This window comes from Abramis brama (genome assembly GCF_963993115.1).
Source record: "Abramis brama genome assembly, chromosome: 15".
In the NCBI taxonomy this organism is placed as follows: Eukaryota; Metazoa; Chordata; class Actinopteri; order Cypriniformes; family Leuciscidae; genus Abramis; species Abramis brama.
Window position 1 is genome coordinate 10745637 of NC_139977.1, and position 18062 is coordinate 10763698.

Sequence of the window (18062 nt, forward strand, 5' to 3'; positions counted from 1 at the left end):
GTTTGCCTCCCACTGCCAGCTCTTTTACTCCCTGACTGAGGCCCCCCTCGGCACGGAAGCTTTTTTCCACACAGTTGGCCCTGGGCCTACGCAAATAGGCGTTTCCCCCAGTGAGCCTAGGAGGAGCAGGTCGTGAAGTTGCGCCTTACTGGCCCACCCGGACCTGGTTTTCAGACCTGATGCTCCTTGTGACAGCTCCTCCCTGGTGGATTCCCCTGAGCAAGGACCTTCTTTCTCAGGGACGGGGCACCATATAGGACCCACATCCGGACCTCTGGAACCTCGACGCATGGCTTCTGGGTGAGACGTGGAGGAATTAAGTGGTCTACCACCAACGGTTGAGCTTCAGATCCTGTCTCTAAAGACAGCGCTCCTGACTGTGCTCACTTCCATCAAGAGGGTGGGGGATCTGCAGGCATTTTCAGTCAGCTAATGCTGAGTCCTGTTCGCGCCCTGAGTGTTTGCATGGACTGCATGCAGAGCTTTAGAAGCTCTGAGCAGCTCTTTGTCTGCTTTTGAGGTCAGCAGAAAGGGAAAGGTTGTCTCCAAGCAGAGGTTGGCCCACTGGATAGTGGATACCATCGCCTTGGAGTACCAATCTGAAAGCGAGCAGTGCCCCCTCGGAGTGAGGGCTCACTCCACTTGGAGTGTTGCCTCCTCCTGTGCATTGGCCTCTTTGGCAGAAATTTGCAGAGCTGCGGGCTGGGCGACACCTTTTACCTTTGCCATATTCTACAATCTTTGGGTGGAGCCGGTTTCTTCCTGTGCACTGGGTACAAACAGGTAATGTGCAGGAAGGCTGACTCCGTGTCTTGCTTGCAGCACCATTCCCCTCTAAAGGTGAATCTTGGATTGAGTTTTCTCCAAAGCATACTTCAGCAGTCAGACGTGGCGGAGCTGTCCAACGCCAGCCCTAGTACTCGAGTGCATCCCCTCTCGGTCAGCCCCAGTACTGACATAGATGCCCCATGTGTTGTGATTCCTCTTTGGTAATCCCATGTGTGTATTCTTCCACAGTATGTCTTTCCTTGGGCAGATTTTGCTCTTCTCTGCAACGGTAGTAGTTCCATCCCTGTCTAGGCAGGACCTAAAGCAGAGGTCATTCCTTATGTAGCACTCCCCCACGGGTCAGTCCATATGTGTATTTCCACATGTCCAACCCTACATGTAGGACGTGGCCTCCGTAGCGTCCCTCTCTATTGGACTAGGTACGCTTCCCCATACTGGTCATGGCTGAAAAAAAATGGAAATTACAACTGAAGTACTAAATAACAACTTAAAAGGAACAGCAGCTACGACCGTCTCAATGGTAAGCCCTGTCCCTTCCATCCCGTTGACATGAAGGACTAACATTCTGGGCCTATGTGGGGCACTGGGTTAGTTACAACTCAATAGGAGCAGTTGCTAAAAGGGCACGCTACAGTTTGCCAGCATCTGCATCTCCATCACTCGTAACACAGTTCAGTGGTTCTGGTGCTTTCCATAGGGACCCCCATTTGTCAGTCAACATAACGTTGTAGTGACTGACGGATGGGGAACGTCTTGGTAACTGAAGTAACTCTAGCTCCCTGATGGAGGGAACGAAGACTTTATGTCCCCCCTGCCACAACCCTGAACCACCGCTGATTGGCTGGGGCCATCGTCTTGGCTCCTCAGCATAAACCTCAATGAGTGGATGCATGCTGCTATCGTATATATCCGTATGTACGGGGAGTTGCATGGCATGCAAATTCCACTTGCCAATTCCATTGGCTGTTTTTTTTTCTAAAACTTTTTTAAAAAACTGTTTGAGGCCTCCAAGTGAGACCCCATTTATCAGTCGAAATAACGTCTCTGTTCCCTCCATCAGGGAACGAAGGTTACATCCAAAACGATACCGGTAGACTTGAGTTGTCTGCTGCAGGACTTTGTATTTCCAAACAAAGGATTTCCTCTATTTCAGCCGTTTAGTTGTAGATTTTAGATTGTGTTTAGGGTCATTGTTGTGTTGAATGACCCACTTTCTCTTAAGCTTCATCTTACAGATGGATTGTCACACTATGTTGGTGTCTATTTTGGTTTCATTTCAAGGACTTTTAATTTGTTATCATTATTTCCTGTGTTTTATTCCTGTTTTTGTTTTGTTGTCACCTTGATTCATTGTTTCATTGATTAGCTCACACTGTTTCATGCTGAGTTCAATTATTCTGTGTATATAATGCCTTCAGTTCTCAGTTTTCTTGTTTGTTGTTTCATTTTACATTTTCATTTAATTTCACACTGTTTAATTTTATCTCCGTTTTGGATTTCAATCGTTTGTGTTATTTAATAAAGTTAAGCTGCAATTAGATCCGCTATGCCTCTCTGCATCTTGATCATAACGTGACATACTATACTCTTTTGGATATCTGCGATACAATGTAGAATTCCCTACTAGTGAGTATAAATGAGTGTTTAATTAAACTCCTCCATACAAAATACATTCATCCAGATGTCATGATGATCTGTTTTTTTATTTATTTTTTATTATTAAATTCTGAAATTTATGTAGATGAATAAGCTTTGTACATGTTTAATGAAGCCACAACAAAGTTTTTGTTGTGCTTTTTGTTTTGTCTGGCCTTTTTATGCTTTATAATTGTGCTCACATTCAAAGTGAACACAATGTTTTGATCCATGTTCAGATTTTAATATGTACACTACTGACTATCCTGATTTACAACACCAATAAAAGCCAAGATTACCAGGCATTTTCTTATTGCTTGTTTTGTGGAGGACTATAATTATCATAATTAATTAATCCAAGATGTGTATTACTATTAATAATAAGAATCACAACATCACTCTTGGGAAGGATCTGCTCAATTAACATTATTCTGATAATAAATTAATTTTGCTATTTTGGTTTTCTATGGGAAAGCTGACAACAATAAAAGATTATTTTACGTAATCAGGTTAACCTGACATCATGTCCTCTATGTAAATATGATGATTAATGTTGTTTAAAATATATGTAACAAATCGTATTATGTAACGAAAACTATAAATGGCTAACTTAAACACTTATCATTCTGTTATTTCAATTAGCTTGTAAGCTAACTGGTTAACTGACTAGCTATCTAATTAACCAGCATAGCCTACTGCTAACAAATTTACCTGCTATATTAACATACTGCTATACGATTAGCCTACTACTTTAACACAATGCTAGCAAATTAGCCTGCAAGATTAGCATTTACATTCACATACTTACCTGAACTGAGCTGGATGTTGACACCTTTATCTTCTGTAGAGCTACTTCAAAGCTGAATCGAATTGGTTTCATGATTTTGCAACTGACAATGTTATTGAACAGAATTGAATCAGTATTGAACTGACTCGAGCTAAATAACAACACCTTCCCTTCTGTAGAGCTGCTTAATTTAACTACTTTCATAATTGATGAACTTTGTTATTTACAGCAACATAAGCTGAACTATGACACTTCCGGAACACTGTTTTTTTTTTTAGCACGGCCCAATAGCAGAATTTGCATAACTGATTTTGTTATATACTTGTTTATTACTTTGAAGCTGCTTTGAAACGATCTGTATTGTATAAAGCACTATATAAATAAAGGTGAATTGACTTGACAATTCATTTGGCAGATGCTTTTATCTAAACCAACTTACAAATGAGGAACATCGGAATTTATCATATACAAGCTAATTAGCATGTTAGCTTAGCTACTACTTGTGCAAAAGAATAACTGGAAATGCTATTTTGATCATCAAGATGATATTGAAATAAAAAATAAAAATAAAAATAAAACTTCTTGGGGTCAAAGCAGCATAAGATATTTGGCAGAAAAAAACGACCAAACGTTATTAGCATAAACGTGTGAACACTATCACAGCAGATACTTTTTCGATAGTTGTCCTTCCAGAAACCTTGGTCAGGTACAGCAGAAATGCTCTTCAATGCTCTCATCTTCAATAACAACCCCCCAATGTTCTCACTGAAGGCCCTTGAGCCAGATGCTACGTCTACACCTCACAGACGGTGTGTGATGGGTTCAGTTTCGCTCTTCACCAAATGTTAAAAAACCCAGAAGAGTCTATTTGCAGCATTATTTATTTATTTTAAATCACTCTTAAAGATCGTTGCCCAGCAACAGAGGGAAGGAGTGGAGAGGAGAGCGAGGTGTAAGGGAACATCATGGATGGTTTGCACAGGAGATGTGCTAACAGAAAATGCCACTCACAATTTGAGCTATGTAACAAGGTTGAACTGAAACTAGCGTGATGCATAAGTGACATTACCTTTCTTTAGGATTGGATAACAAGGTATTGAGCGATCAGATGAAGCCCATCTGCTGTTTATCTGCCCATCTGACGTAAAAAAAGAAGGCTATCAAAAATTTAGTGGCATCTAGACACTGGATTAGTGTACAGTTGCGGCTCATTAAAGAGTCTGATTTGTCAGTCTGAGCTGTTTCTTACTGTCAATTTCTGTTAAAAAGGATAGTTCTTCAAAAATCTAAAAAATTGTCATCATTTTAACCCTTGTGGTTCAAAACTTGTATTCTGTGAAACACAAAAGGAGATATTTTGAAGAGCATTTACTTGAAAAATGTGGTTGCTAACAAGTGTCTAAATGAGACTACAGGTTGTCAGGAACATTAAAGACCCCCTGAAATCAAAATGTATGTTTTTTAGCTTTTAGTATAAATATGTTAGGCTTTAAGGTTATGAATAAGCTGGTGTGTTCCAAAACAATGACAAAATTCACAATTAGGAGGAATAGGCATTCAAAACTTACAGTCTCTCACTTCCGCTAAAATGGATCACAGATTTTTATGACATCATCACGGACTTCAGCTTCTCATCACATCTTCTGTCCAATCAATGCGCTCTAGAATCTAAAGCTCCGCCCCCTATGCTATAAATACCACCAGGCCAAAGTGACCATTGACACGTCACGGAGCAACATGGGTTGGAGATTTGTGTTCGGTTGCTCAAACGCTCAAGTTTTTTTCCGTTTTCCAACTGTATGTTGGTTAAGAATGAAATGTCTAGAATTTATTCACACCTCTACTACTGAATCCAACGTATCATCAGCACTCAGATTCGCTTCCATGGTGCTGTCAAGTACGACTTGCAGTCTGTGAGGTAAACCAAACACTATTGGCTATTGTTTAAGTTGAATGTTTTTACCTTTTTTAATGTTTTAACATTTTACATTTTAACGTTTTACGCTTTACGTTAAAACGTTTTAACATTTACCTTAACTACATGAAATTTGTATTCGAAATCTAGAAATTTCAACAGTAATCTGCAGGAGGCAAAAAAACGTGAGGGCAATAATTCCCTTACGCAGATATGTTCTTTATACAAATTCGCAGTGTGGACCACATAAAGCTAATTGGTTTGACATTTTTGCCCACAAAACTTCATAAATCTGATTGCAAAGGTGCAGTCACTCAGACAGAAAAGGTCTCAAAATCAGCATGGAACTGAGTAAAATTTCTTCTTGGTAAAGAGGAAAAATGTATGGGTGGGACTTGATTTTGTCCATGGGGAATTGATTGGATGGTTGTGGTTTGCTATTGGTCGATCTCATGTGAGTGACAGGTTGTCCCGCCCTCACGCCAAACACATCATCAGAGAAGAGACGCCGCTGCAAAAGGGAGAAGTTATTCTGATTAAAGATAACGAGGGCGCATGAATTTAAAAATAATGATGTGCACAAATAACAAATACTGCAATACTCCATAAAAAAACAAGAATTGTCAATTTTGATAGATTTTAGATAGAATAAATTCAAATATGAAGTGAGTTTAAGAGCTACACAACATTTAACCAAATAAAAATTTATTGAAGTTGAATACTAATGCAGATAAAAATGAAAACAGGGAACAAAATTCAGTTTGTTACACAGAAGACCTGCATGAGAGGCCATGCGTAATGTACAGGCTTCACAGGCCAGAGACGGACAGCAGAAACTAAACAGAGAAAATGAGCATCAGTGCTTCGACAAGAAAGAACAAATTCCTTCATTGTCGTCATCATCACCATCAAAAAAAAAAAAAAAAAAAACTTTACAGAAAAGTCTATAAACATTCCCAATGGCATGTCTTTTATGCAACTTTAAAACATAAACCAGTAACTTGACATTATTTTATCAGTAAGGCCGTATATATTAAGCAAATAAAAACATACATAACAATGGCAGTAACCTGAGTGAGAATTAACTATTGAGTTCAGCAAAAAATTAGTTTTCAATGTGCAATCCAGGAACCTTTTTTTTTTGTATCACATAAAAATAAGGCGTCAAGAACAGGGATAAACAGGTACAAGACAACCAAACACATTCTTCTGGCCTTAAAGGGATAGTTCATCCAAAAACGTAAATTATCTTATCATTTACTCACCCTGTCGTTTCAAGCCCGTAAGGCTTTCGCTCATTTAATGAAATTAAGATTATTAAATGAAATCCGAGAAATTTCTGTCCCTTCATGAACAGTCCAACTACCACTTTGATGCTTCAAAAAGTTCATAAAGAGATTGTAAAACTAATTCATGTGAATTGAGTGGTTTTGTTCCAATTTTCTGAAGAGACACGATCACTTTATACGCTAGACAGATTGAATTTAGACTTTTATTTACATAAAAACATTCATCAACTCACACATCAGTTGTGATAAACAGAAGCTCAAGCATGTTCGCTTGACGTGCAAGAACCAATGAGGTTCATTCTCGTGTTACGCAGCACGTTTGAGCTTTCTCAAGAACCAATGAGGTTCATTCTCGTGTTACGCAGCACGTTTGAGCTTTCTCAAGAACCAATGAGGTTTGATCTTACGCATCAAGCAAGTACGGCCGAGCTTCTGTTTATGTTTGCTGATCAATGTTTATAGTATCTGAATAAAAGCCAACATTAAATCTGTTCATCATATAAAGTGATCGTGTCGCTTCGGAAAATTTGGACTAAACCGCTCAATTCATATGGATTCGTTTTACGATCTCTTTATGAACTTTTTGAAGAGTCAAAGTGTAGTTGCTTGGACTGTTAATGAAGGGACAGAAATCTCTCAGATTTCATTTAAAATATCTTCATTTGTGCTTCAAAAACAAACACAAGTCTAATGGGTTTGGAACGACATGAGCGCGAGTAATTCATTTTTTTCATTTTTGGGTGAACTATCCCTTTAAATGAAAGGGCAATGGACTTCTACATACACATTAGGCAAAAGAAAAGAAAAGGTGCCGCTTTAAAATACTACAGATATATTAAAATCTGTTTTAAAATTGAGTCACTATCAGCAAAACTAGACAAAAATTCAATAGTGAGAGATAAAAAAAAAAAAACATTAAACTTACAATAGCCAAATCCTCCAGTTACTGTATATACCATACTTTACTCAAATAAGCACATTATACAGTTACTAAAAAGTCAAATTTGATTCTATAGCCCTCAATGGCATGTTGTTTGCTAATGGAAAACGATGCTTAAAATGGCACCGTACACTTTGAGGCTTACAAGATGTATGTGTTTATACTCTTCAAAACAACAACAAAAACACTAATATGACAGAGTTCATATAATGGGGATTAATAACACTGACATATGTGGCTGGTTTCCATTTCGACACTGACCTCCAAAGCCACTGGCATGTCTTTTCTCATTCTTGTTGTTTATGAAATTTTGAGATTCGCTCTGCCTTGAGGTAAACATGAAATCTATGATATTGAAAGGATTGGTATTACTAATAAATTGACAATATTATTATCAGTAAGGCTGAAGTTCTCCACCTTTCCTCTTGGAAAAGAAAAACACTGAAAGCTTCCCTAAATTGTAACGTTTCACTCATTTAGGGCAGAAAATGGCATCCACTAGTGGTTATGATAAAGAATATGGGCACATACAGTGCAGGTTAAAGCACACATACACTCAGACATACAGCATTTAAGCACACATACATACATACAGTTATAAATTCGCAAACAAAAAGAAAAAAAAAATACAACTGTGACAGAAATGATCACTTCACAGTGTTAAAAGCCTGGCTCAGGAAAACATTGAGTCAAACTAAGTTTTGTCTCGCTCTAGACTTGAAATGTCATTTTATACACATTTACATAATAGTTATACTTATCAAATCCATTATTGCTAAATAAACAACAACAAAACAAACTGAGTAAATTTTACAACTGTACAGTACAGTAGAGACTGGAATGTATTTGAGTTTATCCAAGAGAATTAAAGTAAACTGCAGGTGGATGAGAAATGTGTCGACTTTCAAGGATCCGCCATGTCATTCGCTGGCGGTGCGTTTGAAGACTTCCTCGAGAGTATGTTACGTTTTACAGACCCTTGAGTTGGCAGGTCACTGATGTTACGCGTTCAGCTAGGCTTCAATATAAAGTCCCAAAGCCTTTTGCGAGACTCTACGATGTCCAAAATAAGAATTCACAAGGTTTAGAAAAAGTTTGAACATCCACAGGGCACAGTAATATTCGAGGTAAAACAACAGCGAAGAAAAGAGAAAGTGTGTGCACGAAATGCTAAGCCAACTCAAAAATATAATGGAGATATTTGAATAAACAGCCCTAATGACAAGAGTACCTTAAAACTTCAAAAAGGCACCTTCAATGAAGATGGAGGACAACAATTTAAGAAGTTGTTTGGTCTTAAGTGCATCAAGAGATCAAATTTACAACAAAGTTCCCAAGACATCATATTTCCGAGCAACTGAAAACATAAAGAGCTTATTGAGATCGCAGGGGATATACGCAACACAGAACAAAACATTTCTTTTTGGCAAATTAATTTTGCTTTGACCTACATGTAAAAAAGCAGCAATTAAAATTGTATGCAGCCCATACAATTGCGCAAATCTACTTATAAAAACATTAAATAACATGTCTATTAGCATGATGAACTGTTAAGCAATGATCATTTGCTGAGAATCGTTTGAGTATTAAAGTCGTTCGGTCTTCAGAGCTGGAATTTGACAAATTACAATGTCATGTTATTACCAGTCACGTTGTGAAATGGAAAATAATGCCTCGTGGTTTGACTCATTATGGACTATAATCAGGATGTTCTTCCCTATTATCCAGAGAAGAATTAGCAGGAAGACGCACTGAAGACTTTACAGATGAGTGTCGCGTATTTACAACATGGTACAACCGTTTGCAGTTGTTATTGTACGCATATGCACTTTAGTCATGCCTATTTGGTTTACTAGGTATCTCTAGCTAAGTAACCTTGGATAACATATTTGAGACTTCTGGTAGCGAATTTATGATCTTAAAATTTCCCTCTGTTTTATAGTCCTTTCCTGTTTTTGCTTCTTTTCTTTTTTTTAATCCATTAATGCACACTTATCACTGTTTTATACAAATGGTGCCATTTGATTGTCGAGATTACCATAAGAAAATAAAATTCAAAATATAAATATAAAAATATCTGCAAAAGCAAATTGCTCCCCACGTCTAAAACAAATATTCAGAGTGCATACTGTACATGTGTGAAATCGTACAAGAACAGAAAAAGAAAAGAAAAGCGCAAAGAGGCTGCGAGACATACCTACGAAATGTACAGGATCGGTTGGGCTCAACCGGGTTTGAGACTTGAGCAGTGTTGAACGATCTGTCCTTGCCATACTTCACACATGATAAAGGACAATAATTGGGACCCTTTTTTCTGTCCTTTTCATTTCGATGACTTTAAATAAGATACACTGCATGGCTATATAGTGAAAATATACATTCCAATGTTTATATAGAGCTATCTTAAAAATACAAATGTGCAAAAACTGTAAACAAATGAGATCCTCAGTGGTGTAGGGGAGGAGCCCTGGGCAGGCCGTGCCTTCACAGCCGCGTGGGCTCCTCCTCACTGTCGCTGCAGTTTCCACAGCAGTCCTGCGGGGGCAGCATAGACACATGCACAGTCAAACACTGGGATTTATCAGCATTCAAAACCTTATCAAATATAACTAACTCGGAGGTCATCTGTGTGCTAATAAAAGTTGAGAAGCAGACATTTTCTTCCTGGAAAACAGCCCCCCCAAAATGTATGACTCATCTTGCACTCAGGGGTGTATACAAATCTTGTCCAATCAAATGCTCTCAAGAATAAAAATGTTCCTTCCTCAATGTTACCTGCCACAGTCTAGTATTAACAAGTAGTAAATAATGGTTTTGAAAAAAAAAATCCACCCATTTCCCAATGTTTCTACCATTTCACATAGAGATGCACCGTTCGACCGGCCAGGGACCGAAATCAGCTGATTTTCCGCCTTCTCGGCCAATAACGTCAGCTGCGTGTTCACGCTCTCTTTTCTCCAACGGCGAATTGACACACACTCGCACCGGTTAAATAGTGCTTGTATTGCACATAATTTGACTAATTTCCACAGGTTTCGCACCAAAAGCGCGTGTACCACTGATCTAAATTAGTGGCGCGCAAATAAAGCCGCCTCTCAAACTGCTTGTGTGTCGCAAGTACCAAAATGTGTGGCTTACTGCGCTTAAACGGTCAAATACACACACAGTTATGTCAAAATGCCTGTCTTGGTGAGTATTCGGTTAAACACAATCAGTTTTGGAATAGCTGAGAAAGAACGCAAGTTGGATCCGTGCATAAGCTCTTAAAGTGACAGTAGTCTAATATTCCTGCTGCTGTCTGTCATGTTAATCAAAGAACAAAAGACAAAGAAAATCACTCTCTGCTCTTGACTGAGTAACTTTTGTAACTTTAATTTTTACATTGAAGACTATCCAGTGTTATTTTACATTCGATTACTTTAATTTCTGTAGTATTTCTTCTCTAAATAGTAACCTACTGTTAGACCAACCTGAAAAACTTAAAGCAGTATTTATTTCATATCTTTCTTTATTCTATTGCAATTAATTATGCTGTTGTTTACAATTTGTTTATTTGGTCTTATTTTATTACTGACTTTTTACTTGTGGATTTTTATGAAAAAAATACATTTTTTGTTTGTATATGCTGTCAATTATAGTTCTTAGAAAGAAAATCGGAATTGGCAAAAATCAGTATCTTTTGTAAGATTATACTTACAAAAAAATCGGAAAGTGGAATCGGCCAAGAACATTGCAATCGGTGCATCTCTAATTTCACAGCAACAAGCATACGTTTTGTCTAAAACACTAAATTGTGTGCCAAAATATTTTAACATGCCTTTACATTTAGTTTGCATTTCGATTAAAGAGTGACAAGAGAGCCAAATAAAACTGAGAACAAAGGTAACAGGCTCTAAAAAGTTATACATTTGTAATCTGTCTATATTACATGAATCATTTTATACTTAACTAATTATACAGCAGGGAGAGGGGGAAGAAAACCTGCACACTGATATTTTATTACATAACAAGAATCGCCAGCAAACCCGTATACGATTTCACTATCAAACATAACACAGGATTGGCTGAGAACCTCATTCACTAATGGAACAAACAATAATGTCTTGGAGCAAAAGCAATGCATTTAAATAATAGAAGAATGTGATGAAATCTCACCTGCCGGCCGAAGAGTCTCTGCAGTAAGCCCTGTTTGGGTGGGGGCGAGGGTTGACCTCTCCAGTCCAGGTCAGGGGGCACAGTGCCATCCAAGTTCAAGATGTTGAGTTCTTTAAAGCACTCCGTCTCTATCATCTGAATGGATCAATGAAATGACGACACATAGAATTAAAGTCAAACCAATATAAACTGGGGCTTGTTGTCACTAGTTCTATATCTCAGTAGTCTTGTGTAGCCAGACCTTCAGAAGTCGATGACCCTACAGAAATCATGTAGAATTCAATCAATTGGATGACGACTCTTTGTGTGACATTTTGTGTGCCTCATGCATCAGACTAACCTCTCAGTGTAACTGCAAAGGTTTGAGACAACAGTCCAACTACACTTTTTTTTCTAGCAGTGGATGTTAGTTTCATGAACTGAGTACAAAACATGTTAAATTAGAATTTTTATTACTACATTTTTATTATTTTATTTTGTCCAGTGTTGTTGTCATGTTGAAATAAAATTAAAACTATTAAATTAACAAATATTTTTTCAATTAAAATGTAGGAATGTTTGTAAAAAACAAAAAAAATGACAAAAGCAAAACAACATTACAAGAAATAAACTAAAATAAATATTAAACCCAATTCAAACTGTAAATAAAAAAACTATGATATTATATAAATAATACTAAGTTAAAATATATTATGAAAAATTAAAATTGAAATAATGCCTTGGAAACTAACTGAAATAAGGTGAAGTTGAAGTGAAATAAAACTAAAATGGAAAGAAAAATTCATTAAAACTGTGGTAACACTTTACTATAAGGTCCCATTAGTTAACATTAATGCATCAACTAAGCAATACATGCAAGTTAATTTTTAGTTCATGTTAGCTTATATCACTAAATAATATAAACAGAGACAACTTTTGATTTTAATAATGTATTAGTAAATGCTGAATAAAAAAAAAAGTTGTAATATGGAACTCTATGAGGACGTGAACGATTTTTACATATTGAAATTACGTAATTACGGGCATTACAGGAATAAAGGAATTAAAGGAATAGTTCACTTAAAAATTTAAATTCTGTCAAGTTGTTCTAAACCTGTATGAATTTCTTTCTTCTGTTGAACACAAAAGAAGATATTTTGAAGAATGTCGGTAACCAAACGGTTGATGGACCCCATTGACTTCCATAGTATTTTTTATCCTACTTTGGAGGTCAATAGCTTCCATCAACTGTCTGGTTACCGACATTCTTCAAAATATCTTCCTTTGTGTTCAGCAGAAGAAAGAAATTCATACAGGTTTGAAACAACTTGAGGGTGAGTAAATGATGACAGAATTTTCATTTTTAAGTGAATTATTCCTTTAAGATCATTTAGTTAATGAATGCCAACAAATATAACCTTATTGTAAATTGTTACCAAAACTATTTAGAAATATTTGTAAAATTTAGCACAACTAAAACATAAAAACTAATTCAAAATATGAACAAATACCAATAGTATATAAATAATAAATACTAAAATAACACAGATCCTCCAAACTAAAATTACATTGTTACCTTTATTCATAAAATAGTAATTTAATTTCTATAGTTAATTAAGAAATATTTCTAACTTGCATTCTAAGTCTTGATATTGATTCTACATAAAAAAAAATATGAAACAATTAAAAAAGGTTATAGGATGAAAGCTGTAATAACATAACTTTTCCACGTCCCTATTTATTTCATGAAGTCAGTTTCATAATGGCAACATCGAGTGCACGTCCTGTTTATTCTCAAGAGAAAATATCCCCAATTTGTGTTGATTGCAGTCTGTTTGTACACATTATCAAAGTCAACGTTAATTTCCTTTTTATTGCATGCTGGTCATAAAATAGCAATCAGGGTTCAGAGTAAAGCATTTATTGAGGTTATTCTGGGTAGTGACCTGACCTCATTTTGCCAGGGGATGGGAATACTTCCAGTGGATACTTTGCAGTAAAAGGAGTCGTCTTTGGGTTCCAGCTCCACCCCCTTCACTGTGGAGAACTGCTCGATGTCCAACACGTCCTTACAGTAGATGGCCTGAGGCTGAAACAGAGAAACATATCATGCTACGTTGTCTCATTGAAGAAGCCATGTCTGATTTTATGAACAAATCATTCGCAAGACACACTGATGTGATTAAAATTGTGTTCTTTTCTTTCCCCAAAGCTGATGTATGAATAATAAAATAAAATAAAAGTAATATGGACTACTTTTATGATACTTTCATGGTGCTTTTGTGTCCTTTTTGAAGCTTGAAAGCTCCAGTTCCCATTCACTGCGAATGCAAGGAAAAGAGCGACTGGTACATGACTCAAACTGTCTCCTTTTGAGTTCCAAGCCAAAAAGAAATTGAAATGGATTTGGAACAACATGAGGATAATTATTTAAAAACAAAAAATGGTGGATTTTTCAGTTTTGGGTGAACTATTCATTTAAACAGTGAAAGAGTAATGGTAATAACAATAGTTGTTATGACTGATATTGCCAATAACAGTTTAAAAAAAGTGGCAGACTCAGAAAATACTTACATCTGGAATAAAGGGCGCTTCGAGCATGCCTGCTGCAAGCCGCTTGAAGTTGATGGAACGGAAAATAGGGTAGGCCTTCACCTCTGAGGCTCCGCCCCCCTGACAGCCAAGCCTCTCACAAGGGTCTTTGACTAGCAGCTAAACCCAAAAAAAAAAAAAATTATTATATATATATATATATATATATATATATATATATATATATATATTCTTCATTGACATGCCCACTTTTCTGACAACTGTTAAGTACCGGTAGTTCAAAATGTATTTATTTTAATGCCATATCAACATCATAGGCTATTATGTTGGCAAAACAAATTTAATTAATTAATTAATATACAATTCCGATATAAAAAAATATACATTTAAGCTTCTTACAACAACATCAAGTATCAATTATATATGATCTTTCTTTAAAGGGATAAGTCTCGCCCTCATGTTGTTATAAAACCAACCAAACAGTTTCGGTTCCCAATTAACTTCCACTGTATGGACAAAATGTACAATGTAAGTCAATGGGAACTAAAACTATATGGTTACCGACATTCTTCAAAATATCTTATTTTTTTGTTCAACAGAGGAACGAAAGCCTTACAGGTTTGGAAAGACATGAGGGTGAGTAAATGTTGACAGAATTTTAATTTTTGGGTGAAGGTAAACTTGACAGAGCATCTTTAATATGTGGATATTCTCAGAAATATTGATGCGTTTAATTGCTACACTGTAAAAATACGTTATGACAACACATGCTTTGCATTGCTTTAACTTTTTAAAGTCATTTTAAAGACATTTTTAAAGTCAGTTGAAATTACTTAAATATTCAAGTTGATTGTACTTAAAAATTTAAGGCAGCAACTTTTTTCCCACAGTGTATTATTCTGATTACTAAATTTATATAACATTAATTATAATTAATAATTGGATTGGATTGGATTAGGGAAGTACAGATATCGGTACTGTACATAATGATTCATATTCTTTTGGTTTCCCAATATTTTTAAAAATGACAAATGCAATGAAAATACAGGTATCGGTAATTGGTATCGGTGAGTACCAAAATTGACAGTATCGACATAGGACTCATTCTGGAAAGAGTGGTATCGGGGCATCCCTGGATTGGATAATTAATATTTAACTGGATACTAACCATTTTACAGAGTGATTTGGCATCCTCTGAGAACTTGCTGGAATATTCCTCCTCCACCTCTTTGACTAGCCGCTCCACTTCCTCTCGCTTGATTTTTTTCTTGCGCTGCTGAAAGGGAGATTGACCCTCGATCATCTCGTAGAGGAGACAGCCGAGAGCCCACCAGTCTGGACTGAAAGTGTAACGCTCGTTCTTCACCACCTCAGGGGCTGATGGGAGACAGACCCAGCGCAGGTTACATGGATTGCTTCTGCTGCTGATATTGTTTAGGAGGTTAATAAAGGCAAAGACATACCCATGTATCCCACAGTTCCCACCCGGCCTTTGATTGTCTGACCCTCTGGTACATGCACAGCCAGGCCCAGGTCTGATATACGTATATGACCTGAGAAGAAACATCACAGCTTTGTTATATTAGTCCTTTCATTTTTCAATACTAATAACTTATTACAAGTTATATGGAAACAAAGCAAACTTTTTATGCTATTTAATTGTTATTTTTTGTGCAATTTAATACTTCATTTCTCTTCATTTGAGGGATTTCAAATAATGTAAGGGTTCTCACATTTTGATCAATTAACTTCTGAGTTTTTATTGACTTTTCCATGGATATTTCTAGTGGTTTGTGACAACCTGATAAATTACTTTAGTATTATTATGATCTCACAAAATATAAACTCACAAACACTTTAAAAGCTATATTATATTGCATTATATTATGTTATATATTACAAAATCTCTTCTTTTTTTTTTTATACGTACAACAATATACACTACTGTTCAAAAGTTTGGGGTCGGTACGATTTATGTTTTTGAAAGACGCCTAATGTTCACCAAGACTGCATTTATTTGATCAAAAAGACATTAAAAATAGTAATATTGTGAGATAGTTATTACAATATACGCTGATGAGCCAACACATTATGACCAATCACAGGTGAAGTGAATATCATTGATCATCTCCTAGTCTGGGTAGATTAGATGGTCGTCCAACAATCAGTTCTCGTAATCAATGTGTTGGATGCAGGAGAAAAGGGCAGGAATAAACGACTTGAGCGACTTTGACAAGGACCGAATTGTTATGGCAATATCTCTGAAACGACAAGGCTTGTGGGTCGCTCCCGGTCAGCAGTGGTGAGACTTTACCAACAGTGGTCTGAGGAGGGACAAACCACAAACTGACCACAGGGTGTCGGGCGGCCAAGGCTCATCGATTCACGAGGGCAACGAAGGCTATCCAGCCAACAGACTATCTATGAGTCACACAAAATTTTAATGATGGTTATGGGAAGAATGTGTCACAACACACAGATCATCGCACTCAGACCAATCAGAGTGTCTATGATGACCTCTGTCCACCATCGAAAGGGCACGCGAACATCAGAACTGGACCTTGGAGCAGTGGAAGAAGGTCGGTGGTCCACTGAGTCCTTTTACGTCACATGGCCGTGTCTGTTTCAATTCACCTTTATTTATATAGCGCTTTATACAATACAGATAGTTTTAAAGCAGCTTTACAGTGAAAACAGGTGAATTATGCAATTTCGGCTGTTGTTCAGCTGAAGATCATCAATTATTAAATTAGTTCATGTCATCTATAAAGCAGTTCTGCAAAAAAATTATGTCATCGTCCAGCTCTGTTCAGATCTCGTACAGCAGCATCAGTACAGTCAGATCAATAATATTGTTGAATATTTAGTGTCCCCCAACTAAGAAGGCCAGAGGCGACAGTGGCTAGTAACCCAAACTCCATCAGGTCAACTCAAGTCACCTTCATTTATATAGCGCTTTTAACAATATAGACTGTTTCAAAGCAGCTTTTTACAGTGATAATAGGAAATTTAAGTAACAGAGATTGTTTTGGCTTTACAGCAACTCTAGAATAAAGTTATTGTCCAACTAAAGTTAGTTTTGATTGATTCACTTCCGTTGCAAAGATCATTAGTTATTAACTTAGCTCTAACACAACACCGTTCTAACAGAAAACCCTTAACGCGCTCTGGCCATCTCATTCGCACAACAACAGTGCCTGGTGGCTCGAGAACGCAAACCTTGAAATAGGTTCCAAGGTGCAAGCCTTAAAGAAAAAAAAGCCTTTTTTTTTATTTTTTATATTATTTCTGCGCAAGCTTTAAAAACGCAAACCTGTGAAAATGCTGACGGCGTGCACATGCCTATTACGTGTTTAGTCTATAGGTATGCGCGTTTGAATATGTGCGCAGGCGTGTAGTCTTTCTTTACAAATTGACCTCAACAAATTACTTGTCTGGCCTTATACAGAATTATTTATCGCTTCCGCGTAGCCACGTGAACCGGAACTATTTTGACAACGATCAGTACAGAGGTAAAGGGAAGGAGGCCTTCACAGGGGAGACACTAGTTGACATTTCAGGACATCGTTTTTCTCGTGTCCAGGTGCAGGTCCTTCATCAGATCTGGAGTGTGTGTGTGTGTGAGTGACAGAATGGAGAAAAAAAACCCTTGGAAGAAACCAGGCAGAGTTCTCCTCTGGCCAACAAACAAAAACAGTGTCATTATGATTCAGCCTTGCATCACAAGTCAAAATTCAGATTGGGATCGTAACATTCAAATATTCATCCAGTTCCTTTTGCTTGAAGATCGATTCGGTATGGAGCCGAAAAGCTGGTCATAGGGTCTGTGCGGAGGACCTGTCTGGTTCTTGTGGCCTTTGCTGTGGATCTGAGCCGATGGCTGTCATGTTGTTTGCACAGTTTACCTGGGGAAGTAAAGGCACCAGGATGCACTGTGGGACGACGACAAGCCGGCTGAGGGAGTGAGATGCTCTGAGCAAATATTCTGCTGGGAAACACTAGGTCCTACCAATCATGTGG

General features: G+C 37.1%; 1 protein-coding gene across 1 annotated transcript in view; it reads right to left on the reverse strand.

Annotated features, from left to right (window-relative positions):
- Positions 1-5814: 5814 nt before the first annotated feature.
- grk6 (G protein-coupled receptor kinase 6) overlaps positions 5815-18062 on the reverse strand; it is a 72732-nt gene continuing 60484 nt past the window's right edge. Inside the window, exons 12-17 of the mRNA XM_084136366.1 lie at positions 15506-15595; positions 15211-15419; positions 14064-14201; positions 13441-13578; positions 11511-11645; positions 5815-9890 (exon numbers count right to left, since the gene is read on the reverse strand). Of these exons, the coding sequence (XP_083992492.1) occupies positions 9840-9890; positions 11511-11645; positions 13441-13578; positions 14064-14201; positions 15211-15419; positions 15506-15595 (761 nt within the window). The 3' untranslated portion in view covers positions 5815-9839. The remainder of the gene's footprint in view (positions 9891-11510; positions 11646-13440; positions 13579-14063; positions 14202-15210; positions 15420-15505; positions 15596-18062) is intronic.